Consider the following 26,995-nt stretch of genomic DNA (forward strand, 5'->3'; position numbering starts at 1 on the left):
GTATCCTGATTATAATTGGGTCTTCCTATGTACTATTTCTATAGTTATCTTTTTTAAATCACAAATATGATCATGTTATATTGCTGTATCAAAACTTTCAATAGCTCTACACTGCTTATAGATAAAATTCAAACTCTATAACTGCAGTTAGTGGATTTTATAGTTTTTAATCTTGGACCTCTTATTGGCAAGGCTTTAATAAAATTATTATAATCTCACGCTTGAGTAAACAAAATAAAAATTGAATTCATAAACTTATGCTCTGTTGGATAACAGGAGGAAATAATAGAGATTAAGCACTCATAACTAAAGAGTTAATGGTTAGATTATAGTTTGTTTTGCTCAGTAGCTAGAGCTATGCTAACCAGTATGGTAGCCACTGGCCAAATGTGTTATATTTAAATTAGTTAAAATAAATCAAATTAAAAAGTCAGTTTCTCAGCTCCAGTAGCCCACATTTGAAGGACTAATAGCTACCATATTGGACAGGATGGAAAATGTTCCTATTGTTGCAGAAAGTTTTTGTTGTATAGGACTTGTCTAGAGCAGAGGTTGACAAAATTTTTATGTGAAAGGCCAACAGTAAGTTTTTAGGCTTTGTGGGCCATATGGTCTCTGATGCAGCTATTCAACTTTGCTGTTACAGGGCAAGACAGGCATAGATAATATATAATATTGTCTTTTGGTTTTGTTTTCTTTGTCAGTGGCTGGGTTTGATCTGTGAGCTGTAGTTTGCTGACCCATGGTTGTCTAGAACATTGAATTAAATTCTTGACACCTCATTTAGAATGGTATGTTGACAAAGTGAGCCCATCCTGAAGGAATGAGGCAATATAAGACCATTCCATAGGAAATATAATAAAAATAATTAGAAATTTTAGAATAGCTAAGAGAAAAGTTCAGGAGTGATGATAACTCTTCAAATATTTCTCAGCTATCATGTGAAAAGAGGAATTAGACTTCTTTGTGATTAAGGAACATAGAACAATGACCATTGCATGAAAGTTACAGGAAGAGCATTTTAGTAAAATGTAAGTACGAACTGGGTTGATAGAATAGTGAGTTAAGTAATAAGTGCTAATAAATTAAAGTGATTTGTGCATAAGGTGAGGTTTGAATTCAGTGACCTGTATGACTTTTTTTTTTAAATAAAAAATTCCAGGGTTCTGCCCATTAAATCCTCTGTTATCATAGTTTGGGAATTTACCTAGTGACTTGTTTTCTCTTTTTAAAAAATCTTAGCCAAAGAGAAATTCATAATTCTCTTCACAGCTCTATTTGAGCAGCTTGATTATTTTGAATGTGTGTGTGCTTTGATTGTCATGATTTGTTAATGTCCTTAAATAGGCAGAAAACCAAAAGCTTTTAGATGAGAAGAAACAATTTGAGAAGATTGCTGAAGAATTAAAAGGAGCAGAACGAGAACTAACTGGACTTCTCAAAACCAGAGAGGTTTGTTTAAAAAGGATACATTTTTTTCTTTCAAGTGTTTTGTTAGTAGGATACAGATTTACATTGTAGATTATGGTGTGGCTGTTAGATTTGTACAAGATTGCTTCACAAAATTCCTCTGGAAGATGTGTTCCTGCTACATTTAGTATGCTAACAATTGATTTAAAGCACATTTAGAGAACCTGCATATTATAATGAGGAAGAGAAAGGTCAACATTTTAGATACCAATAGTATACATAATGCCATGGCTTATAACAATTACATTTCTTGATGTCTTGAGTATTTCTTAATTGATACATTTAAATTTTAGCCTTTATTAAGTTCTTAGCTTACAGTAATTTTTATAGTGCTCATGTTATAATTTTAGAATGTCTTTTATTTTTTAAAAGTATGTTTTCAGTCTATTACAGTATTACATTGTAATTGTCTTTCTAATATAGTAAGAACAGCTTAGTTTTTCAAGTACTGCCTGATTTCATTAACTAATGCATTTCTTCTTAAAAATGTGACATTTTAATTGAAATTAATTACTTGGTAGTATAAAATTGAAAATAGTATTTTATAATATGCAAATATAATTTTACTGGTTGAGCTTCAGAATATCAAGATGGAATTTACTTATAGTATTGCATTTGTCATTGCTCATTGTTTTAAAATTATAATGACTATGGAATTAAATCAATTTAAATTTAAAAAATTTGACATATTTTTGCCAAAGATATAACTTGCTTACATAGAGTGACCATACTTTTTAAGTGAGAAAACGGTAAAAACATTTGCTCTGATAATACATGTTTATTTTCCAGGAAAATGTACATGATTTGGAAATACAGTTAACTGCCATTGCAACAAGTGAACAGCATTATTCAAAACAGGTTAAAGAGCTGAAAACTGAGCTTGAAAATGAGAAGTATGTTTTCTATCTATAAAGTAGCTTATGTATTCAATTCCTAAGCTTTCTGTAATACTGTAAAGTATTAACTACTTTCCGAAGTAGGTAATACTATATTAGTAAATTATGTGTAATACTTTTTTGAATAGGCTTAAAGTTGTGTTTTATTTCTGATTAAAGATCAAAATAATGTGTCAATTTCATTGTTAAAGGAGGTACGTATTATTGACCTAAGAAGAGTATATATCACAAACTTGAGAACTGCATTAGAAGAGCGATATGTTCTTTTCTTGGAGATTATTTAGTTCCTCATAAAAATAATCATTTATAGTTGTAACTAGTTATTTTGATTGTTTTACTAAATTACTACATAGGTTTGTATTGATGAAATGACAAAATATAAATTCATTTCTCACATTGTCCAAACATAATATTTAGTTGTTTCACCTACTTAGTAAATTTAATTTCTAGAGAAAGTGGGAGGAAATGATTGTTGTGTTGTTACTCAGGGAGAACTAAACTGAAGTAGGCAATCTAGTGGTGAGCATGATTTTTGCTTTCTTGTTGCTTCTCAACTCTAGATAAAAATGAGAAATAAGTAATTTACTCAGCATCTTGTCACTTCTCTTTCAACTCCCATTCTCAGCTTTCTGGTACATTTTCAACAGTACTTTTGTAGTGGCTCTGGGTAAAATTCATCTATTAACCAAAATTCCTTTTAATGAATGAACTGATTAATATAAATTTGTGTTATCCTTGGTATATTTGCTTTTTCAACTTTTCATTTTTTAATTAAAACTCTTTGATGAGTTTCCAGTATCAATAAGTAGGAGATAATAGGTGCTTCTGAAATCATTCCATAGAGCCAGCCACACACTCCCCTTCCCTCATTTAAAATTGATCCTGGCTGCAACCAGTAACAGCGTAATCTCTCTTCCAATGTAGAATATTTGAGACCTTGTAAGAGCAGTTTAAGTGTTGTGCATGTGCACAAAGTTTTATTTATTTTAATGAAAATATTTTAATTAAAAATAGTTAATGTCTCATGTACTATTAAATCATCAGAAATTTGAAACAGTTTCTAAGAGACAGTCTACTAGAAAGAAAATATTATATGAAAAAAATAAATACTTTTCAAAATTTGTGGAAAGATAAACAGGGAAGTGGTATGGAGAATATGCAAGGAAATATGTAACATCTTGAAAAACTTACTATAGAAAAATTTCAAATATATACAACGTTAAGGGGGAATATTGTAATGAACCAGCATATACCTATCACCCAGCTTCAAAAATTTTTAACTAATGGCCAATCTTATTTCATTTGTAGCCCCAGTGCTTCCTTTCTTTCCCCTAAGATTATTTTGGATAAAATTCCACATCATATAATTTTATATGTAAATATTTTGGTATGACATGCTTTTTAAAAAACAGGCTTAAGAATACTGAACTAACTGCAAGCTGCAAAAGGCTTTCACTGGAAAACAAAGAACTAGCACAAGAAACAAGGGATATGGCCCTAGAGCTCAAGAAACAGCAAGAAGATATTAATGTGAGTTGAAAAGAAAGTCCCAGTGACTTAGTTTTCTTACTGTAAAGTTAAGGGGTTAGAATAGATTACCTCTAAAGTTTCTTCCAGCTTTAAAAGTCTGATTATTTTAGATTATCTGATTCTCTTTTTCTTCTAAATACTTTGTTTTAGAAGAAAAATATGCATATTGAGGTTAGTAATAATATGCATACAATGATGAATAAAATATCATTCCTCTTTAGTTTATGACTGAATAAAAAAATAAATGCTCAAATAGCTTAAAATAGTATATCATATGTATTGTTTGGGGGACAAAGTGTTATCACAGTTCACAGGATCACTTCTGCCTTGGGGAAAGAGAAAGAGAAGGCTTCAGAGAGAATACAGCATTGATTTTTGCCTTAAAAAAATGAATAATTATCAGTTCAGTCAGTAGCAATGAGTGGAAAAGCATTCCTTGAAGCCATAACAATATGAACAAAGGACATAAGTATCAAAGTATCACTAGGAAACAGCAAGTAAGACATGTTTTTTTAGCTACTATATAGAGATTATTAGGGGAATAGAGTAAGGCTGGAAAACTAGTGTGAAACTGTATAAGTTAAATAACCCATTCTCTTGCTTTATATATAACTAAATGAATTTTAAGACAGATAAAGGTCTTGAATATTAATTTCAATTTTATTTTTGTTGAAACAAAATAATTAATACAAACCACACTGATTATTTCTTTAGAACAGCAAAAAGCAAGAAGAAAGGATGTTGAAACAAATAGAAAATCTGGAAGAGACAGAAATACAACTGAGGCAAGACTAATGCATTGGCCTTTTTTGACTGGCCCAAAATAGTATTTCTTTTCTATTAACTTGTTGTAGTTAATTTAGATTAATCTTATGTTGAATATAGTATAAAATAAAAAATTAGACTTAAATCATTGCTTTGGAATCCTGCTTAAAAATAAAATTATAATAATGTCTATTTTATACTTAGTTTGAAATAGTGATATTAGATGTAGAAATTAATTTTAAAGTATCATAAACTTTCTAATATTTAATATTTATTTAAGAAAGTATACTAGTCATATGCCAAAACTTTAGAAGAGATATTTTAAAAATTTAATATTACTTTAAGCATTATCTATGTTTCTAGTTGTTTTCACAATCATCTATTTTAATGCTTGTATGCCAGTCAGTCAAGTGGATATAACAATATTTTAATTTGGATATTTACATTTTCCAGTTTTTCACTATCATAAAGAATACTGTAGTAAACATTTTGGGACATAGAGATTTTTTTCTTATAGGATAAATTTCCAGTGTGAATTTATTGAGTCATAGGAATAATTATTTCAATTACTTTTTATAGACCAATGGTTTCTAATAGGTTTTATCAGTTGTAAACCATGAAATACAACCAATATTTTATGAAAACGCTGGTTCCAAATGTTTTAATTACTTTTGGATATTATCATTAATTTATTTGATAATATAACAGGTAGAAACAACTCATAGTTCTTATGATTTATAATTTTCATGTTTGGGGTAAGCTTTGGAATTTTTCATGTGTGTTTGCTAGAGTTTCTTCTTTGTAAATTGCTTATACCTCTTGCCCACTAATATTTTGATATCTCGATTATTTTCTTACTCATTTATTTAAGCTTTAAAAAACATATTAATCCTTTATCTTATTTTATTTAAAGCACATATTTCCCCTAACCTGTTGTTTTCCTTTCACTTTGGGTAATTATTTTGTTATACAGAAGTTTTTAAAAAAAAATTTTGTATTAAATCTCTTTCCTTTTTCCCATTGCTTTTATACTTACAAATCTTTTTCCTGCCTGCAATCAAATATTAATATTTTCTTTAGTTACTTTAAAAACTGATATATTTAAAAATCAATATATTGATATTTGGTTTATCTTTTTCAAATAATGAAAAACATTTCAAGGTATCAATTTACTTTCTAACACTACTGTAGATCTGTGACCTGGTTTTTGATATGCAGTGTTTTCATGTTTATTATTTTCTAAATAATCTGTTTTTGTATTTTAAGTTTCCTTTTAATCCATTAGTAATTTAGACGATTTCCAAATATTTGGGGGCTCTTGTTTGTACTCACATTCTGATGTATTAAGTTTTGATTTGTTTGATTAAAGAATGTGGTCATTAAAACTTAGCTATTGTAAATTATTTGATATTTCCTTAGACCTAATATATCTCCCTCATAGGACTGTCTGGGGATTACATGAGGAAATGTGAATAAAGTGCTGAGCACAGTGCCTGGCACTTAACTGTTTTCCATATTTGGAAAGTCACCTTTTGCTATGCTTCTAAAGATTACTTTTGTCCTTTATGCTTACTTTTCTTCTTCAGAAGTAACTGTTATCTATAGATTAAATCTGTGATTAAGCCGCTGTACATTTTGGGGATAAAAAGTGAAGATATTTTTTAGGGAAAGGCTGCTTTTAATTTAAGAGAATTCCAGTTGTTTGGATAATATCTTTTTGTACATCTGCCTACTCTATGGACTTATAGAACTGTAAATAAAAATATATTTAGGAAAAGTAAGAATATGCCAATTAAAAATTTTAAACTCAGTTCAAGAGTAAACATCCTAGATTCAGTTCTTACAAGGCCAAGTTATTCCACGTGATTGAATACTATTCCATGCATTTATATTAGACCCAGTAACATATCAGTTGTAGTAACAAGAGAGTCTACAATTATAAATAGCTTTAAATATCCTTCTGAGACAAAACACCATTGTTTTCATATGCAACAGACAGATTTTAAATTGAAAAAAGTTTGAAAGGATAATACATGCATGTGGTGTAAAAATCAAAAGGACAAAGGGACATGGGGAAAGAAAACTGTTTTGCTTGCCTTTTGTCTTCCTGATATCCAGTTTCCCTCCCCAGAGGTACCATGGTTTCTTGTGTAAGTTTCCAGAGATACTCTGTACGTATATAAGGATACAGGTATATGCAAATATCTCAGTCATGTAGTTCTTCTTTAAAATCACTGGTATGTATGTCCCTAATTTATCTGTACAACATTATGACTATGTCTTAGAATGATGACTAATTTATGACTAAGAAAACAGTAAAGTGAAATCTTGACTTAAATAAGAAATAAGTTTTCCTATCTAGGAGTTTCTTTTTTTATGGAAAAATGGCTATAAAGATCTAAGTAATTTCAAAATAAATGTATAAATTAATTTAAATGTAGGAGTAGAATTGTGCTTATTGACATTAATGCATGAAAAATTATCAAACAAAATGGAAATATAAACCAACAAAAAAATTAAATAGTCGACCATTTTAGGAATTCCAGAAAGGGAGTAAAATGAAAATATAGATTTTATTACAATGTCACTCTTCCATTTCTTTAAGGAATGAACTGGAATCTGTGAAAGAAGAACTAAAACAGAAAGGAGATGAAGTTAAATGTAAATTGGACGAGAGTGAAGAAAAGGTATGTTGTATTTAATAAAAGGTTCTATCACAAATTTTAAATCATAAAAGCAATACCACGTGTCAAAAAATGTATACTATTGTATAAATAATTAGTGGGCCAAGGGCTGTTGTAGGCTATTGACCTTAAAAATAGGGGCCATGTTGGGTTATTTTGCTTATGTGGTTTATATCTAGAGGAAATTGTGGCATGATTCTAAATTTCTTTAAATAGTGAGCATTTATAAATGTTGATTTATATTTTAGGCTAAATAAAAGGCTCATGCTTTAGTAATATGAAGTATACTGATAAATTGATTAATAAATTTGTGTTGTGGATTGGTGGAAATGATTTCAAAGAGTTGAGATAGGAATAAGGCTTTTAGGGAAGATTATTCACGGAAGTGGAGTAGTATAAAGTATGTGATGTGATTATAGTATATAACATACATAGAGGGAGAAAAGGGTGCCAAAATAGATTGTGTTGATCAACCTAGATTGTGAAAGCCTTGACTGTGTTTTTTCATTCATTCCACAAATATTATTGACTACATACGATGTGCCAGGCACTGTTCTGGGTGCTAAGTTTGGTTTTAATCTGTTTTGGTGGACAATAGTGATCCAATTAAGTTTTTTCATTAGACAAGTAACATTTTTAATTTTTAAGAATGGAATAGGGAGCAGTGAAAGGCACTGGAATAAGTTGGAAGGCTATAAAAAATAGTCTTGAAAGCTCTGAAAAAAATCTTAGAGAGGACTCTGGCCTAGTTTAGCTCACTTATACCTGAGCCATTCATTGCAATTAGAGTAATCTGTCTAAGCCTGAGCTGCATTGCCATCCTTGGAGACATATCAGTCCCCATCAAGCTTTATGAACTAAGCAGGATTACTGTGAAATTTACACTGAAAGAGTCTTTCCAAGAAAGGATGCTGGCCAGATCAAAACATAGGTCTTCTACGTAATTGCTGTTGGAGCCCATGGAAAGGGCATCTATCTAAACTTGAGTCAGGACAAGCTTCCTGGAAGAAGCAACATTCATTTTGAAACCTCTGATTAATAGGAATTAGTGGAAGGCAGAGGTGTGGGCACAAGTATATCAGGGAGAAGAGTATTCCAAGTTACAAACACACACACACACATACACACATACACATACACACATTGTATATGAAGTATGAGAGAGTCTGTCATATTTAAGCAACTAGACAAAGTTTATTTTGGCTGAAAGGTGGAGTTTAAGATAGTGGTGAGAGTGGAGAGAGGAGGGAAAGATGAGAGGTGAGGAGATGAGAGTGGAGAGATGAAGATGGGGAAAAATGAGGGTAAATCATTTAAGGCCACATAGCTATATTTAGGAGTTTGAGGTTATTGAAGAGTTTTCACCTGAGAAGTGTCATAATTTTATTTATACGTTGGAGAGTTCTAAGACTATTGGAGTAGTCTAAGGATGAGATGAACTATATTTTTAAGGGCTTGTAATGAACCAGGAACATTCTAGATTATGTATGTTATCTTAAACTGGAAGTCATTTTTGTTCTCATTTTATGAATTAGAAGGGCCTTCAAAAGGTAAAAACTTGAAAAGCTACATGACTAAGAAGTGGTAGAGCTGCCTTTCTAACATTCGTTAGACTATATCACATTTTTTTCTCAAAAAGCTATTTTTTCTTTGAGTTTCATATTTATTAGTTAAATTCAACCCGAAAAAAATGAATTTAATCTCCTAAAGACTTGGTATGTAATTCACTGCTTAAAAATTTGTATCAGAGGCTGCTTCAAAACACTAATTTTGTTGGTGTAGGGAAAAACATGAATTTGATGTTTAATGTAAAATAGAAATCTTCCACTAAGAACTTAAATTTATTTTACCAAAGTAGAAAATATTAATGATGAGTTAAGGAAAAAAAAAATGAAATGCAAGACAAATTGATAGCATGTTTCAGCTTTCCATGGTTGGATTTCAATTTACCTATTGAAACAGTTTCCTGGAAAGAATTCAAATTGCAAATATTTCTTGGATATTTTGCCTGACATTGAAATTCATTACACTCTTCTTTTATTCCAATCCACTACGTTAGTTCAGACATTTATTATTTCATACGTAGTTTATCTGAGCCTTTGTTTTCTCATATCTAAAGTGGGGATAATGATACCTACTTTTCTATATCATTGGATTGTTACAAAGTTCAGTTTAACAAATGTTTGTGAAAGACATATTTAACAGATTATAAACATTTATATATAGTTTAAAAAAACTCAGTATAAACTGGGAAAGCTAATAAAATATTGTAAAGCACTACTACGCTAAGAATAGTGAACATTGACGTATAGACACAAAAAGAATTTCTTTTTTAAAAAAGGTTACTGAACTAAACTGGGAGAGCTGATAAATGTTTTTGTAGAAATATAAGACTAAGCTTTATAATTCCATATCTAAAAGATACTCAGAAAATAGAAATTCTGTTAACATTTTTTAAAAATCTTATGTCAAATAATGTTTTTTAGGCTCGAAGCATTGGATGTGAAGTTGTAAAAAAAGATAAACAAATGAAGATATTAGAAAACAAGGTATTATCAAATGTGAAAAATATTTAGGAATAGAGACTTTGTAACAAAATATGTATGGCTAGATTCTTTAGGGCCAACCTTTACATTGTCCTGTACAAAGAAATCTCAATTCCACTTTGAAGGCTTTCAGGAATAGTATAGGATTTTTTTTTTTAACATCTTTATTGGAGTATAATTGCTTTACAATAGTGTGTTAGTTTCTGCTTTATAACAAAGTGAATCAGCTATACATATACATATATCCCCATATCTCCTCCCTCTTGTGTCTCCCTCCCACCCTCCCTATCCCACCCCTCTAGGTGGTCACAAAGCACCGAGCTGATTGCCCTGTGCTATGTGGCCGCTTCCTACTAGCTATCTATTTTACATTTGGTAGTATATATAAGTCCATGCCACTCTCTCACTTTGTCCCAGCTTACCCTTCCCCCTCCCCGAGGAATAGTATAGGATTTTTACTACAAGTTTCTTTGAAGAGGCTCTGGGATTAGGAGTTTTTGCATAATGCTTCAAAGAGCAAAGCTTCATTAAACTGCTCTTTAGCTATCTCTTCCCTTTCCCCAAATTTCATCCTCTTAGCAGCTGCATTTGTTGTGGCAAGATGCTTTTAAAAATCACTCTTAGATATCTCTCCAATTCTTATAATCAAGGGAGCTGCAGAAAAATTTCTGCTTTCTTTATGTGAAATGTTTTTACTGCCTGGCTGGTAACACCAATTCACTTTTCCCTTCTCTGCCCTTCACCACACACTTGTCTTAAACTTGACTTTCTGTATAGTGAGTCAGTGAGTAGTCCTTTGGAAAGCATAGTTCACTTTCTGAAGCTCTGACCTCTAATAATTACACTATTTTCTTCTACCTAGAATTTTGGTGAATAAAATTCTTTGATTTTTTGTACATGAATTATTTGACTTAAAAATAACTGTAATAGTTTAAAATCTTTTCAAGAATTTCTGGGTATTCCACCAAATATATTAATTAGTCCTAAATTTGGATATTATTTAAATTTAAAAGGATTGAAAACTTAAGTTACTTTAATTTTCATTAGTTTATTCAGAAATAAGGGACAGTGAGATGGGCCAGTCAAAATGACAGAGTTGATAGATCTGATGTCATTATCCTTTTAGTAAAATATACATATTTTTTGAATTGTCATAATTACAGTTATAAAGATGGTTTTTATGATATGTAGTAATGTCAGTTATAAAGATAGTTTTTTTAGGAAAAACTGAGTAGCAGAAAAATATGATCGTCAATATTAACTCTCAAGGGAATAAGTTTATTTATTTATTTATTTATTTATTTATTTATTTATTTATTTATTTATTTATTTAATGTCCATGCCACTCTCTCGCTTTGTCACAGCTTACCCTTCCCCCTCCCCATATCCTCAAGTTCATTCTCTAGTAGGTCTGTGTCTTTATTCCTGTCTTACCCCTAGGTTCTTCATGACATTTTTTCCCCTTAAATTCCATATATATGTGTTAGCATACGGTATTTGTCTTTCTCTTTCTGACTTACTTCACTCTGTATGACAGACTCTAGGTCCATCCACCTCATTACAAATAGCTCAATTTTGTTTCTTTTTATGGCTGAGTAATATTCCATTGTATATATGTGCCACATCTTCTTTATCCATTCATCCAATGATGGACACTTAGGTTGTTTCCATCTCCTGGCTATTGTAAATAGAGCTGCAATGAACATTTTGGTACATGACTCTTTTTGAATTATGGTTTTCTCAGGGTCAAGGGAATAAGTTTTGATGGTCTGAAGAATGGAGAAATACATAAAACATGTGCTTTTTGGGGCAAAGTTAATAATCTGGTGATACTTCAAACTGATATTTTAAAAATTTGTTCAGCATTCATGTGGTAAGGCCAAGAAGTAACCTATTTTCCTGTCTATTGAGTTTTAAATTTTAATTACATTTTTTATTACTGAAGTTTTAATTAGTTCTTTAAAAAATCTGCTCAATTGTCTTTTATGGTCTCTCATTTCTTTTTCATAGTTTCAAGTCTTTAATTTTAAAAAATATTTAATATATTTTAATATGATATTCTTTGTCTGATAATATCAATATCTGAATCTTTTTCAGGTCTGATTTTGCTCTTTGTTCTTTCTGCTGACTTTTTATTCTTTGAGCCTTATTTATGTTTTTTGATTCCTTGGTTTTTCACCTGTGGTAATTCTTTGAGGCTTGTGTTGAAATTGGTATCCTCCCAGAAAGATTTTCTTGGGGACACTACTAACGAGGAGCCCATTTTAAAGTAAATTCTCCATTTGAAGTTTTTTGAGATTATAGAGATAGCATGAATCCAGCTCTAAATGACCGCCCCGCTCTCCTCCCCAGTATAAGGCCACTTCGTGGCTATAAATTTTCAGGACAGTTTTCATACCATTTACTTAGTGCCAGGGTCAAGACAGACAAGTTTCCTTACTGTACCCTTCAGTGTGGCAGATTTATTTCTTGTTTACACTTTCACTGACTAGTCCTTTGAGTTTGTGACTTTATGCAGGGTTCTCTTATTGGATTCTCTACCTTTAGTGAGCTCTGAGTTTTATCTCCTATCTCTTTTACCCTAGGTAGGTTCAGCAGATACCCGTAGGCCAAATGCTGCCTTTCATGCTAGCCCCAAACCTGCTATTACTACACTTTAAAGTTGTAATTTCAAGTAGGCAGATTCCTTATTTTTTAGACATTTACTTTGAAATTATTTTTATCAGGAAATTTGTTCAGAGTATCTAGGTGATTTTTCTGTCAAAAATGGAAGTCTTGATTTTTTTAATAAATAAAAATTGGGGCTTCCCCTGGTGGCGCAGTGGTTGAGAGTCCGCTTGCCGATGCAGGGGACACGGGTTCGTGCCCCGGTCTGGGAAGATCCCACATGCCGTGGAGCGGCTGGGCCCGTGAGCCATGGCCGCTGAGCCTGCGTGTCCGGAGCCTGTGCTCCGCAACAGGAGAGGACACAACAGTGAGAGGCCCGCGTACCGCAAAAAAAAAAAAAAAATTGTATACACAAATAGTTTCACCTAATATGTTTATACCTGCCAATTGGCATGATAATGAGTAAAATGTTTCTCACTTTTCTATGGCTTTCCTTCTTCAGTTTTCTTTTGAGTTTTCTGAAATAGACCATTGAGGGGGATGGTGCACATTAAAATTTAGATAAAATAAATCACTTGTAAACCTAAGTATCATACCTTATTCAGTTTCAGAATAGTTGCTGACTATGACTACATATGAGTGTTTCAAGAAAAATATTTAACACAGCATTTTGTGCTAATCATGGATATTAAAAGTTTTTCCCTTTGGATTTTCTTTCTACTTTGATGGAAATTAGAACAGCTTATATATCTGTGATGTTTTAGGACCCTTTAGAAATCTGTGCTGCTTTTATGGTACTCCATATATTTCTTGGGCTAGTACCTCTTCATCCACTTCTACATGTGTAGCCAGGTGAAATAGTCCCTCAAAGTGAGATATTAAAAAAATGATTTAGATGGTATTTCTGTAAGAGGAATTAGAATGTATTTAGGAGGAGATAGAGTATTATAGAGGAGATAGAGTATTATATTATTCCCCTTCCCCAAATATAATAAATAAAAGAGATCTCATAAATGATAAATGGGGAATAATGAATAAGAAAGAAGACAAATTATAGTTAATCCTCTGGCTGGCTTTCCAAAATCCAATTAATTATATAATTCAGCCCTCTGTATGGGATTGAGTAAAAGGTACTTTTCCCTTAAAGTAATTGAATTCATGTGTTCTTTAAGTAGATTAAGACATTTTAAGATTTTCAAATTTGTACTTAGATAATCTATTAAAATTTGTACTTCTTCACATAATTTTTGACATTAATTGAATTATTTAATGACGTGATTTTTGAAGTGATCTCTATGCTAATATTTTGGTTAGTTTGAAATTATTTATTTTGACTGGAATATTGAACAAAATATTTTAAATTTCTCTTGATTTTTTAGTGTAACAATTTAAGGAAACAAGTTGAAAATAAAAGCAAGATTATTGAAGAACTCCAGCAGGAGGTATGTACTGATTCTCAAAATAAAACTATTAAAAAAAAATCTATGTTTTCACTACAGTTTTAGAGAATAATGCTTTCCTTTACGTTAGTAATTTTAGTCTAAGTCAGTAACAGTGCAAGTTTGAATCACTTTGATATTAAACATAATTCTTTATTTTTAACTTTTAACAGAATAAGGCCTTAAAAAAAAGGAGTACTGCAGAAAGCAAGCAACTGAATGTTTATGAGATAAAGGTATTTGGAATCCTTATTTTTGTTTTAAAAATACTAACACATAGATGAGAATTTAGGAATTTTAAGCCCTTTATTTGTAGCAATTATTTTCAATCATTATCTTTTGAGATTGTGGGGATCAATCCTTTTAGTTGTAGTAGAGTGCACATCTTTGGTTTATCTATGTTAAAATCATCTAAGCATCTTAGAATATATGTACATGTGTGTATATATATGTCTTCATATTCCTTACCCATACATTGAAAATTGAGCTTGAGTAGGTTTGGGGTGGAGCCTTGGAATTGTTAGTCTGGATAAAAAAGTCAAGGCCACACTATATGCTCCCTGCAAGAGACACACTTTATTAAATATAAAGATAAAAGGAAGTTGAAGTAAAAATATGGAAAAAGATATGTCATATACTATACAAACAGTAAGCATAGAAAAGCTGGAATGACAGTTTTTATAACACATAAAATAGATTGAAATACAAGGAGTATTATCAGAGATCCTAAGGGGCATTTGATAATGATAAAGGCATCAGTTCATCAGGAAGATATAACAGTCATGAAAGTATTTGTTCTTAATAGCAGAGCTTCAATATATGTGAAGTAAAAACTTAAAAAACTAAAATGAGAAATAGATAATTTCATTATTATATTTGGGGGTTGTAATAGCCCTCTTTCAGCAATTGATGCAACTAGAAGAAAATTGGTAAGAATATACAAAATTTGAACAACACTATTAACTACCTTGACTTAATTGACATTTGTAGAACATTATAGCTACAACTGTAAATTCTTTTGAAGTGCACATAGGTTGTTTACCAAGATAGACCATATGCTGGGCCATACATTTAAAAATATTAAAGTCTTATAGAGTTTATTCTCTCACTACAATAGAATTAAATTACAAATAAGTAACCATAGGATATCTGGAAAAGCCTAAATATTTGGAAATTAAGCATTATACTAGTAAATATCTCATGAACCAAAGAAGAAATCACAAGGAAAATTAGAAATTATTTTAAATGGAATGATCATAGAAATACAGTATGCCAAAATTTGTGGGATGCAACTGAAGCAGTTCTTGTAGGGAAATTTATAAATAATGTTTATTTTAGAAAAGGAGAAATGACCTAGGTTTTCATCCAGATACTGAAAAGAGGTGAGCAAATGAAACCCATAGAAAGTAGACCAAAGGAAATAATAATAATGAAAAGAGAGATCAAAGAAATAAGAGAGACAAAGACAAAAATTAATGAAATCAAAAGTTGATTCTTTGAAAATATTAATAAAATTGATAAGCCCCTAGCAGGGTTGATTACAAAAGGAGAGAAAGTAAAATTCACTGAAGGCAGGAATAAAATAGGACATTACCATATAGATACTGTAAATATTAAAAGGATAACAAAGGAATGTCATGGACAACATTATATCAATAAATTTGAAACTTGGATGAAATGGGCAAATTTCTTTTTTAAAAAAATTTAATTAAATTTAACTTTTTTTATACAGCAGATTCTTATTAGTTATCGATTTTATACATATTAGCATACATATGTATCTCCCAACTCTTCCCACCGCCACCACCACCCCCACCCCCGCTTTTCCCCCTTGCTGTCCATACGTTTGTTCTCTACATCTGTGTCTCTGTTTCAGCTTTGCAAACCAGCTCATCTGTACCATTTTTTCTAGATTCCACATATATGCGTTAATATATGATATTTGTTTTTCTCCTTCTGACTTACTTCACTCTGTATGACAGTCTTTAGGTCCATCCACGTCTTTGCAAATGACCCAATTTCGTTCCTTTTTATGGCTGAGTAATATTCCATTGTATATATGGGCAAATTTCTTGGAAAACCTAACTTCCTAAAAACTGACACAAGATGAAACAGTACATCTGAAGAGGCATATATCAGGGAAATTGAATTTGTCATCAAAAATCTCCTAGAGAAGAGATATACCATGTTCTTGGATTGGAAGGATCAATATTGTGAAAATGACTATGCTACCCAAAGCAATCTACAGATTCAGTGCAATCCCTATCAAACTACCAATGGCATTTTTCACAGAACTAGAAGAAAAAAATCTTAAAATTTGTATAAAGACACAAAAGACCGTGAATAACCAAAGCAATCTTGAGAAAGAAAAATGGAGCTGGAGGAATCAGACGCCCTGACTTCAGACTATACTACAAAGCTATAGTAATCAAGACAATGTAGCACTGGAACAAAAACAGAAATATAGATCAATGGAACAGGATAGAAAGCCCAGAGATAAACCCACGCACCTATGGTCAACTAATCTATGACAAAGGAGGCAAGGATATACAATGGGGAAAAGACAGTCTCTTCAATAAGTGGTGCTGGGAAAACTGGACAGCTACTTGTAAAAGAATGAAATTAGAACACTCCCTAACACCATACACAAAAATAAACTCAAAATGGATTAAAGACCTATATGTAAGACCAGACACTATAAAACACTTAGAGGAAAACATAGGCAGAACACTCTATGACATAAATCACAGCAAGATCTTTTCTAACCCACCTCCTAGAGTAATGGAAATAAAAACAAAAATAATCAATGGGACCTAATGAAACTTAAAAACTTTTGCACAGCAAAGGAAACTATAAACAAGACAAAAAGACAGCCCTCAGAATGGGAGAAAATATTTGCAAACAAATCAACAGACAAAGGATTAGTCTCCAAAATATATAAACAGTTCATGCAGCTCAATATCAAAAAAACAAACAGCCCAATCAAAAAATGGGCAGGAGATCTAAATAGACATTTCTCCAAAGAAGACATACAGATGGCTAAAAGCACATGAAAAGATGCCCAACATCACTAATTATTAGAGAAATGCAAATCATACCTACCATGAGATATCACCTCACACCGGTCAGAATGGCCATCATCAAAAAAATCTACAAACAAATGCTGGAGAGGGTGTGGAGAAAAGGGAACCCTCTTACATTGTTTGTTGGAATGTAAATTGATACAGCCACTATGGAGAACAGTATGGAAGTTCCTAGAAAAACTAAAAATAGAACTACCATGTGACCCAGCAATCCCACTACTGGGCATATACCCAGAGAAAACTATAATTCAGAAAGACACATGCACCCCAGTGTTCATTGCAGCACTATTTACAATAACAAGGTCATGGAAGCAACCTAAGTGCCCACTGACAGACGAATGGATAAAGAAGATGTGGTACATATATGCAATGGAATATTACTTATCCATAAAAAGGAACGAAATTGGGTCATTTGTAGAGATGTGGTTGGACCTAAAGACTGTCATACAGAGTGAAACAAGTCAGAAAGAGAAAAACAAATATCATATATTAACGCATATTTGTGGAATCCAGAAAAATGGTACAGATGAACCGGTTTGCAGGGCAGAAATAGAGACAGATGTAGAGAACAAACGTATGGACACCAAGGGGGGAAGTGGGGGGTGGTGGTGTGGTGGGATGAATTGAGAGATTGGGATTGACATATATACACCAATATGTATAAAATAGATAACTAACAAGAAACTGCTGTATAAAAAAATTAAATAAAATTCAAAAAAAAATCTCCTAGAGAAAATCCTGATCTGGAAGTTCTCAGGTGAATTCTAACACACACTTCAGGAAGAAATAATGCCAGTGTTCTACAAATTCTTTCAAGAAATAGAAGAAGGGAAACAATTCCCAACTAGTTGTTTGATACAAAATCGTGATAAAGATATTACAAGAAAAAAAATTACAGACCAGTATCCTTTATAGAGACATAAAACGCTTAACAAAATACCAGTAAATATAATCTAGCAATATATTAAAACCATATTACATTGAGTAAGTGGGGGGTTTTGAAATTTAAGTTAGGTTTAAAATTTGAAACTATCAGTGTAATTTACTGTATCAAGTGATTAACTAAAAAAATATAATCAGCTCAATGATTGCAGAGAAACATTTGACAAAATTCAGCACTCATTCTTGATAAAAAATTTTCAACAAAACTAGGTATAAAAGGAGACTTTATCAGTCTAATACAGAATACCTATAAAATACCTAGAGCTAGCATCGTACTTAATGATGAAAGACTGAATACTTTCTCTTTAGTATCAAGAACAATGTCTGCTTTTACTACCCCATTCAACGTTGTACTGGAGGTTCTAGCTAGTACATTAAGGCAAGAAAAAGGAATAAAGTTATATAGATTGTAAAACAATATGTAAAACTGTTTCTTCTTAAGTGATGTGATGGTCTACACTGAAAATTCTAAGGTTTCTACACTGAAAATTCTAAGGTTTCTACAAAGTCACTAGTTTACTAGTAAGTGAACTAGCAATATTCATAAAAATATTATAAATTAGACTTCATCAAAATCTGAAAGATCTACATATCAAAAGGTATCATTAAGAAAATAGGCGGGTTTCCCTGGTGGCGCAGTGGTTGAGAGTCCGCCTGCCGATGCAGGTGACGGGGGTTCGTGCCCCGGTCCGGGAAGATCCCACATGCCGCGGAGTGGCTAGGCCCGTGAGCCATGGCCTCTGAGCCTGCGCGTCCAGAGCCTGTGCTCCGCGACGGGAGAGGCTACAACAGTGATAGGCCCACGTACTGCAAGAAAAAAAAAAGAAAATAGGCAAAGTACAAAGAAGGCGAAAATACTGACAAAAATATTTGTTTGACAAATAACATATATCCAGAATATATAAAGAACTCTTAAAACTCAACACTAAAAGACAAATATTCCAATTCAAAATTGGCAAAAGACAACTACAAACAACCTGGATTGGAAATGGGCAAAGGACTTGAATAAACATTTCTCCACAGAAGATGTATAAATGTTATATAGATACATGAAAAGATCTTCAACATCACTATTCATTAGGAAAATGCAAATCAAAACCACAGTGAGATGCCACCTCACATCCATTAGGATGGGTACTATTAAAGAAAAAAAAGAACATAACAAATGTTTGTGAAATTTTAGAGAAATTGGAATCCTTGTACGCTGTTGGTGGGATGTCAAATGGTGCCAATGCTATGGAAAGCAGTCTGGTGGCTACTCAAAAATTAAAAATTGAATTAACATATGATCTGGTAATTCCACTCTGTGTATATACCTAAAGAATTGAAAGTAGGGTCTGAAAGAAATATGTATACACTCGTGTTTTTAGCAGCATTATTCACAATAGCTGAAAGGTAGAAGCAACTCAACATTCATTGACTAATGAGTAGACAAACAATATGTGGTATATACATACAATGAAATTTTACCCAGCCTTAAGAAAGAAGGAAATTCTGATATATGCTACAGCATGAATAAACCTTGGGGACATAAGCTAAGTGAAAGAAGCCAGTCACAAAAAGACAAATATTATTCTACTTATGTGAGGTATCTAGAGTTGTCAAATTTATGGGCTAGAGAGTGGTGGTTGTCAGGGACTGTGGGAGGGGGGTAGTGGGGAATTATATAATAGGTATAGAGTTTCAGTTTTATGAGATAAAGAGTTCTGGGGATTGGTTGCATAACCATGTAAATGAACTGTATGGTTTAGAAAGGTTACAATGGTAAATTTTATGTTATGGCTATTTTACCATAATAAAAATTAAAAAGTGGGCAAAAGACTTGAATAGACACTTCACAAAGGAAATATACTAATGACTGATTAGCTCATGAAGAAATATTTAACACTATTAGTTACAGAAATAAAAATAAAATCACAATGGGATATCACTACACCCCTAAGCAGGACTAGCCACATAATATGCAGGGCTCAGTGCAAAATGAAAAGATGGGGCACCTATTTCAAGTATTCTTAAAAAATTCAAAATAGGCTGGAAACTAATCAGAGAGCATTGTATGACTACATAGGTCTCACACCTACCTACAAGAATGGTTGAAATTTTATTGATTCATCTGTTGATGGACATTTAGGTTGCTTCTATATCTTGACTATTGTAAATAATGCTACAAGGAACATAGGGGTACATATATATTTCGAATTAGTGTTTTTGTTTTCCTCAGAGAAACACCCAGAAATGGAATTGCTGCATCATAGGGTAGTGTTCTTTTTTAATTTTCTGAGGAATTTCCATACTGTTTTCCATAGTGGCTGTACAAATTTATATTTCTACTGACAGTGCATGAGGGTTCCCTTTTCTCCACATCCTCATCAATGCTTGTTATTTGTTGTCTTTGAGGATAGTCATTCTGACAGGTGTGAGGTAATATCTCATTATGGTTTAAAAAATTTTTATTTGAGTATAGTTGATTAACAATGTGTTAGTTTCACATGTACAGCAAAGTGAATCAGTAATATATGTATATATAGCGTACTGTATTGTGTATATATATATATATATATATATATAATGGTTGTACCAATTTACATTTTACCAATTTACATTCCAACCAACAGTGTAGGAGGGTTCCCTTTTCTCCACAACCTCTTCAGCATTTGTTTATTGTTTGTAGATTTTTTTGAGGATGGCCATTCTGACAGGTGTGAGGTGATACCTCATGGTAGTTTTTATTTGCATTTCTCTAGTAATAAGTGATGTTGACCATCTTTTCATGTGCTTTTGCCCATCTTTATATCTTCTTTGGAGAAATGTCTATTTAGATCTTCTGCCCAGTTTTTGATTGGATTGTTTGTTTTTTTAATATTGGGCTGTGTGAGCTGTTTGTATATTTTGGAGATTAATCCCTTGTCAGTCATTTTGCTTGCAAATATTTTTCCTGTTCTGTGGGTTGTCTTTCCATTTTGTTTATGGCTTCCTTTGCCGTGCAAAGCCTTTAAGTTTAGTTAGGTCCCATTTGTTTATTTTTATTTTAGTTACTCTAGGAGGTGGATCCAAAAAGATATTGCTACAATTATGTCAGAGAGTGTTCTGCCTATGTTTTCCTCTAAGAGTTTTATAGTATCCGGCCTTACATTTAGGTCTTTAATCCATTTTTAGTATATTTTTGTGTATGGTGTTAGGGAGTGTTCTAATTTCATTCTTTCTCATAAAGCTGTCCAGTTTTCCCAGCACTGGTTATTGAAGAGGCTGTCTTTTCTCCATTGTATATTCTTGCCTCCTTTGTCATAGATCAGTTCACCATAGGTGCGTGAGTTTATCTCTGGACTTTCTATCCTGTTGCATTGAGCTATATTTTTGTTTTTGTGCCAATATTATACTGTTTTGATTATTGTAGCTTTGTATTGTCTGAAGTCAGGGCGTCTGATTCCTCCAGCTCCATTTTTCTTTCTCAAGATTGCTTTGACTATTTGGGATCTTTTATGTTTCCATACAAATAAAAAATTTTTTTTGGTTCTATTTCTGTAAAAAAGGCCATTGGTAACTTGCTGGGGTTGCATTGAGTCTGTAGATTGACTTGGGTAGTATAGTCATTTTGACAACATTGATTCTTCCAATCCAAGCACGTGGTATATTTCTCCATCTGTTTGTGTTATCTTTGATTTCTTTCATCAGCATCTTATAGCTTTCAGAGTACAGGTCTTTTGCCTCCTTAGGTAGGTTTATTCCTAGGTATTGTATTCTTTTTGATGCGATGGTAAATGGGATGGTTTCCTCAATTTCTTTTTCTGATCTTTTGTTGTTAGTGTATAGGAATGCAACATTTCTGTGTATTAATTTATTTGTATAGGAATGCAACATTTCTGTGTATTAATTTAGTATCCTGCAACTTTGCCAAATTCATTGATGAGCTATAGTAGTTTTCTGGAAGCATCTTTAGGATTTTCTGTGTATGGTATCATGGCATCTGCAAACAGTGACAGTTTTACTTTTTCCTTTGCAATATGGATTCCCTTTATTTCTTTTTCTTCTCTGTTTTCCATGGCTAGGATTTCCAAAACTATGTTGGATAAAAGTGGCAAGAGTGGACATCCTTGTCTTGTTCCTGATCTTAGAGGAAATGCTTTCAGTTTTTTTTTTTTTTACATCTTTATTGGACTATAATTGCTTTACAATGGTGTGTTAGTTTCTGCTTTATAACAAAGTGAATCAGCTATACATATACATACGTTCCCATATCTCTTCCCTCTTGTGTCTCCCTCCCTCCCACCCTCCCTATCCCACCCCTCTAGGTGGTCACAAAGCACCGAGCTGATCTCCCTGTGCTATGCGGCTACTTCCCATCAGCTATGACCTACTAGAGAATGGACTTGAGGATATGGGGAGGGGGAAGGGTAAGCTGTGACAAAGTGAGAGAGTGGCATGGACATATATACACTGCTTTCAGTTTTTCACCATTGAGAATAAGGGTTTCTGTGGGTTTGTCATATATGGCCTTTATTATGTTGAGGTAGGTTCCCTCTATGCCAACTTCCTGGAGAGCTTTTATCATAAATGGGTGTTGAATTTTGTCAAAAGCTTTTCCTGCATCTACTGAGATGATCATATGGTTTTTATTCTTGTTTGTTAATGTGGTGTGTCCCACTGATTTGCATATATTGAAAAATCCTGCATCCCTGGGATAAATCCCACTTGATCATGGTGTATGATACTTTTAACGTATTGTTTGTTGGATTCGGTTTGCTAGTATTTTGTTGAGGATTTTTGTGTCTCTGTTCATCCGTGTGTAATTTTCTTTTATTGTGGTGTCTTTGTCTGGTTTTCGTATCAGGGTGATGGCGGCCTCATAAAATGAGCTTAGGAGTGTTTCTTTCTCTGCAATTTTTTTGAAGAGTTTCAGAAGGATAGGTATTAACTCTTCTCTAAATGTTTGCTACAATTTGCCTGTGAAGCCATCTGGTTCTGGACTTTTGTTTGTTGGAAATTTTAAAATCACAGTTTCAATTTCGGTACTTGTGATTGGTCTGTTCATGTTTTCTATTTCTTCCTGGTTCAGTCTTGGGAGATTGTACCCTTCTAAGAATTTGTCCATTTCTTCTAGGTTGTCCATCTTATTGGTGTGTAGTTGCTTGTAGTAATGTCCTAATTTTATTGATTTGAGCCCTTTCCCTTTTTTTCTTGATGAGTCTGGCTAAAGGTTTATCAATTTTATTTATCTTTTCAAGGAACCAGCTTTTAGTTTCATTGATCTTGTTTTCTTTGTCTCTATTTCATTTATTTCTGTTCTGATCTTTATGATTTTTTTCCTTCTACTAACTTTGGGCTTTGTGTGTTTTTCTTTCTCTAGTTGCTTTAAGTGTAAGGTTAAGTTGTTTATTTGATATTTTTCTTGTTTCCTAAGGTAATATTGTATTGCTGTAAACTTTCCTCTTAGGACTGCTTTTCCTGTGTCCTGTAGATTTTAGATTGTCATGTTTCATTGTCATTTTTCTCTAGGTATTTTTTGATTTCCTCTTTGATTTCTTCAGTGATCCATTGGTTGTTTAGTAACATATTGTTTAGCCTCCTCGTGTTTGTGTTTTTTACAGTTTTTTCCTGTAATTTCTTTCTTTTATTTTTATATTTAATAAATTTATTTATTTATTTATTTACTTATTTTATTTTTGGCTGCTTTGGCTTCTCATTGCTGCTCACAGGCTTTCTTTTAGGTTTGGTGAGCGGGGGCTACTCTGTTGCGGTGCGTGGGCTTCTCATTGTGGTGGCTTCTCTTTGTTGTGGAGCACAGGCTCTAGGTGTGTGGGCTCAGTAGTTGTGGTACGTGGGCTCTAGAGTGCAGGCTTCAGTAGTTGTGGTGCACGGGCTTAGTTGCTCCGCGGCGTGTGGGATCTTCCCAGACCAGGGCTCAAACCCATGTCCCCTGCACTGGCAGGTGGATTCTTAACCACTGCACCACCAGGGAAGCCCCTCCTGTAATTTATTTCTAATTTCAGAGCGTTGTGATTGGAGAAGATGCTTGATATGATTTCCATTGTCTTAAATTTACCAAGGATTGATTTGTGGTCCAAGATGTGATCTATCCTAGAGAACATTTTGTGTGCATTTGAGAAGAAAGTGTATTCTGATGCTTTTGGATAGAATGTTTTATAAATATCAGTTAAGTCTGAATGGTCTAATGTGTCATTTAAGGCCTGTGGTTCCTTATTGATTTTCTGTCTGGATGATCTGTCCATTGGTATAAGTGGGGTGTTAAAGTCCCCCACTTTTATTGTGTTACTGTCAATTTCCCCTTTTATGGTTGTTAGCATTTGCCTTATATATTGAGGTGCTCCTATGTTGGGTGCATATATTTTTACAATTGTTATATCTTCTGGGATTGTTCCCTTGATCGTTATGTAGTGTTCTTCCTTATCCCTTGTAACAGTCTTTATTTTTTTTATTTTTTTAACATCTTTATTGAAGTATAATTGCTTTACAGTGTTGTGTTAGTTTCTGCTGTATAACAAAGTGAGTCAGCTATATGCATACGTATATCCCCATAACCTCTCACTCATGTGTCTCCCTGTTATCCCACCCCTCTAGGTGGTTGCAAAGCACCGAACTAATCTTCCTCTGCCATGCAGCTGCTTCCCACTAGCTATCTGTTCTACATTTGGTAGTGTACATGTGTCAATGCTACTCTCTCACTTTGTCCCAGCTTACCCATTCCCCTCCCCGTGTTGTCAAGTCCATTCTCTACGTCTGTGTCCTTATTCCTGTCCTGCCCCTAGTTCATCAGAACCATTTTGTTTTTTAGATTCCATATCTATGTGTTAGCATACGGTATTTGTTTTCCTCTTTCTGATTTACTTCACTCTGTATGACAGACTCTGGGTCCATCCACCTCACTACAAATAACTCAATTTCATTTCTTGTTATGGCTGAGTAATATTCCACTGTATATATGTGCCACATCTTCTTTATCCATTCATCTGTTGTTGGACACTTCGGTTGCTTCCATGTCCTGGCTATTGTAAATATTGCTGCAATGAACATTGCGGTACATGACTCTTTTTGAATTATGGTTTTCTCAGGGTATATGCCCAGCAGTGGGATTGCTGGGTCACATGGTAGTTGTATTTTTAGTTTTTTAAGGAACCTCCATACTGTTCTCCATAGTGGCTGTATCAATTTACATTCCTACCAACAGTGCAAGAGGGTTCCTTTTTCTTCACACCCTCTCCAGCACTTATTGTTTGTAGATTTTTTGATGATGGCCATTCTGACTGGTGTGAGGTGATACCTCATTGTAGTTTTGATTTACATTTCTCTAATGATTAGTGATGTTGACCATCTTTTCATGTGTTTTTTGGCCATCTGTATATCTCCTTTGGTGAAATGTCTATTTAGGTCTTCTGCCCATTTTTGGATTGGGTTGTTTGCTTTTTTTATATTGAGCTGCATGAGCTGCTTGTATATTTTTGAGATTAATCCTTTGTCAGTTGCTTCATTTGCAAATCTTTTCTCCCATTCTGAGGGTTGTCTTTTCGTCTATATTTATGGTTTCCTTTGCTGTGCAAATGCTTTTAAGTTTCATTAGGTCCCATTTGTTCATATTTCCATTCCTCTAGGAGGTGGGTCAAAATGGATCTTGCTGTGATTTATGTCATAGAGTATTCTGCCTATGTTTTCCTCTAAGAGTTTTATATTGTCTGCCCTTACATTTAGGTCTTTAATCCATTTTGAGTTTAATTTTGTGTATGGTGTTAGGAAGGGTTCTAATTTCATTCTTTTACATGTAGCTGTCCAGTTTTCCCAGCACCACTTATTGAAGAGGCTGTCTTTTCTCCATTGTATACTCTTGCCTCCTTTATCAAATATAAGTTGACCGTATGTACATGTGTTTATCTCTGGGCTTTCTCTCCTGTTCCATTGATCTGTATTTCTGTTTTTGTGCCAGTACTGTATTGTCTTCATTACTTAGCTTTGTAGTATAGTCTGAAATCCGGGAGCCTAATTCCTCCAGCACCATTTTTCTTTCTCAAGATTGTTTGGCTATTCGGGGTCTTTTGTGTTTCCATACAAATTGTGCAATTTTTTGTTCTAGTTCTGTGAAAAATGCCATTGGTAGTTTGATAGGGATTGCATTGAATGTGTAAATTGCTTTGGGTAGTATAGTCATTTTCACAATGTTGATTCTTCCAATCTGGGAACATAGTATATCTCTCCATCTGTTGGTATCATCTTGAATTTCTTTCATCAGTGTCTTATAGTTTTCTACATACAGGTCTTTTGCCTCCTTAGGTAGGTTTATGCCTAGGTATTTTATTCTTTTTGTTGCAATGGTAAATGGCAGTGTTTCCTTGATTTCTCTTTCAGACTTTTCATCACTAGTGTAAAGGAATGCAAGAGATTTCTGTGCAGTAATTTTGTATCCTGCTACTCTACCAAATTCATTGATTACCTCTAGTGGTATTCAGGTAGCATCTTTAGGATTCTCTATGTATGGTATCATGTCATCTGCAAACAGTGACAGTTTCACTTCTTCTTTTCCAATTTGTATTCCTTTTATTTCTTTTTCTTATCTGATTGCTGTGGCTGAAACTTCCAAAACTATGTTGAATAATAGTGGCAAGAGTGGGCAACCTTGTCTTCTTCCTGATATTAGAGGAAACGGTTTCAGGTTTTCACCATTGAGGACCATGTTGGCTGTGGGTTTGTCATATATGACCTTTATTATGTTGATGTAGGGTTCCTCTATGCCTACTTTCTGGAGAGCTTTTATCATAAATTGGTGCTGAATTTTGTCAGAAGCTTTTTCTGCATCTATTGAGATTATCATATGGTTTTTATCCTTCAGTTTGTTAATGTGGTGTATCACATTGATTTGCATATATTGAGGAATCTTCGCATTCTTGTGATAAACTCTAGTTGATCATGGTGTATGGTCATTTTAAGTATTGTTGGATTCTGTTTACTAGTATTTTGTTGAGGATTTTGACACCTATGTTCATCAGTGAATTTGTCCTGTAGTTTTCTTTCTTTGTGACATCTTTGTCT

General features: G+C 33.1%; 1 protein-coding gene across 3 annotated transcripts in view; it reads left to right on the plus strand.

Moving 5' to 3' along the window:
* The window catches only part of SYCP1 (synaptonemal complex protein 1), a gene marked incomplete at both ends in the record, with an annotated part of 173,875 nt that overhangs the window by 94,310 nt on the left and 52,570 nt on the right, over positions 1–26,995 (plus strand). For 2 of the 3 annotated variants that reach the window (XM_079698200.1, XM_079698201.1), the window contains 7 exons: positions 1,348–1,452; positions 2,260–2,363; positions 3,779–3,896; positions 4,611–4,681; positions 7,267–7,348; positions 13,878–13,940; positions 14,111–14,173. In XM_079698200.1, coding sequence (XP_079554326.1) covers positions 1,348–1,452; positions 2,260–2,363; positions 3,779–3,896; positions 4,611–4,681; positions 7,267–7,348; positions 13,878–13,940; positions 14,111–14,173 — 606 coding nt within the window. Of the gene's footprint in view, positions 1–1,347; positions 1,453–2,259; positions 2,364–3,778; positions 3,897–4,610; positions 4,682–7,266; positions 7,349–9,831; positions 9,895–13,877; positions 13,941–14,110; positions 14,174–26,995 lie in introns of all 3 variants that reach the window. The other variant, XM_079698199.1, reaches the window with a different exon arrangement.

This window comes from Hyperoodon ampullatus (genome assembly GCF_949752795.1).
Source record: "Hyperoodon ampullatus genome assembly, chromosome: 2".
Classification (NCBI taxonomy): domain Eukaryota; kingdom Metazoa; phylum Chordata; class Mammalia; order Artiodactyla; family Ziphiidae; genus Hyperoodon; species Hyperoodon ampullatus.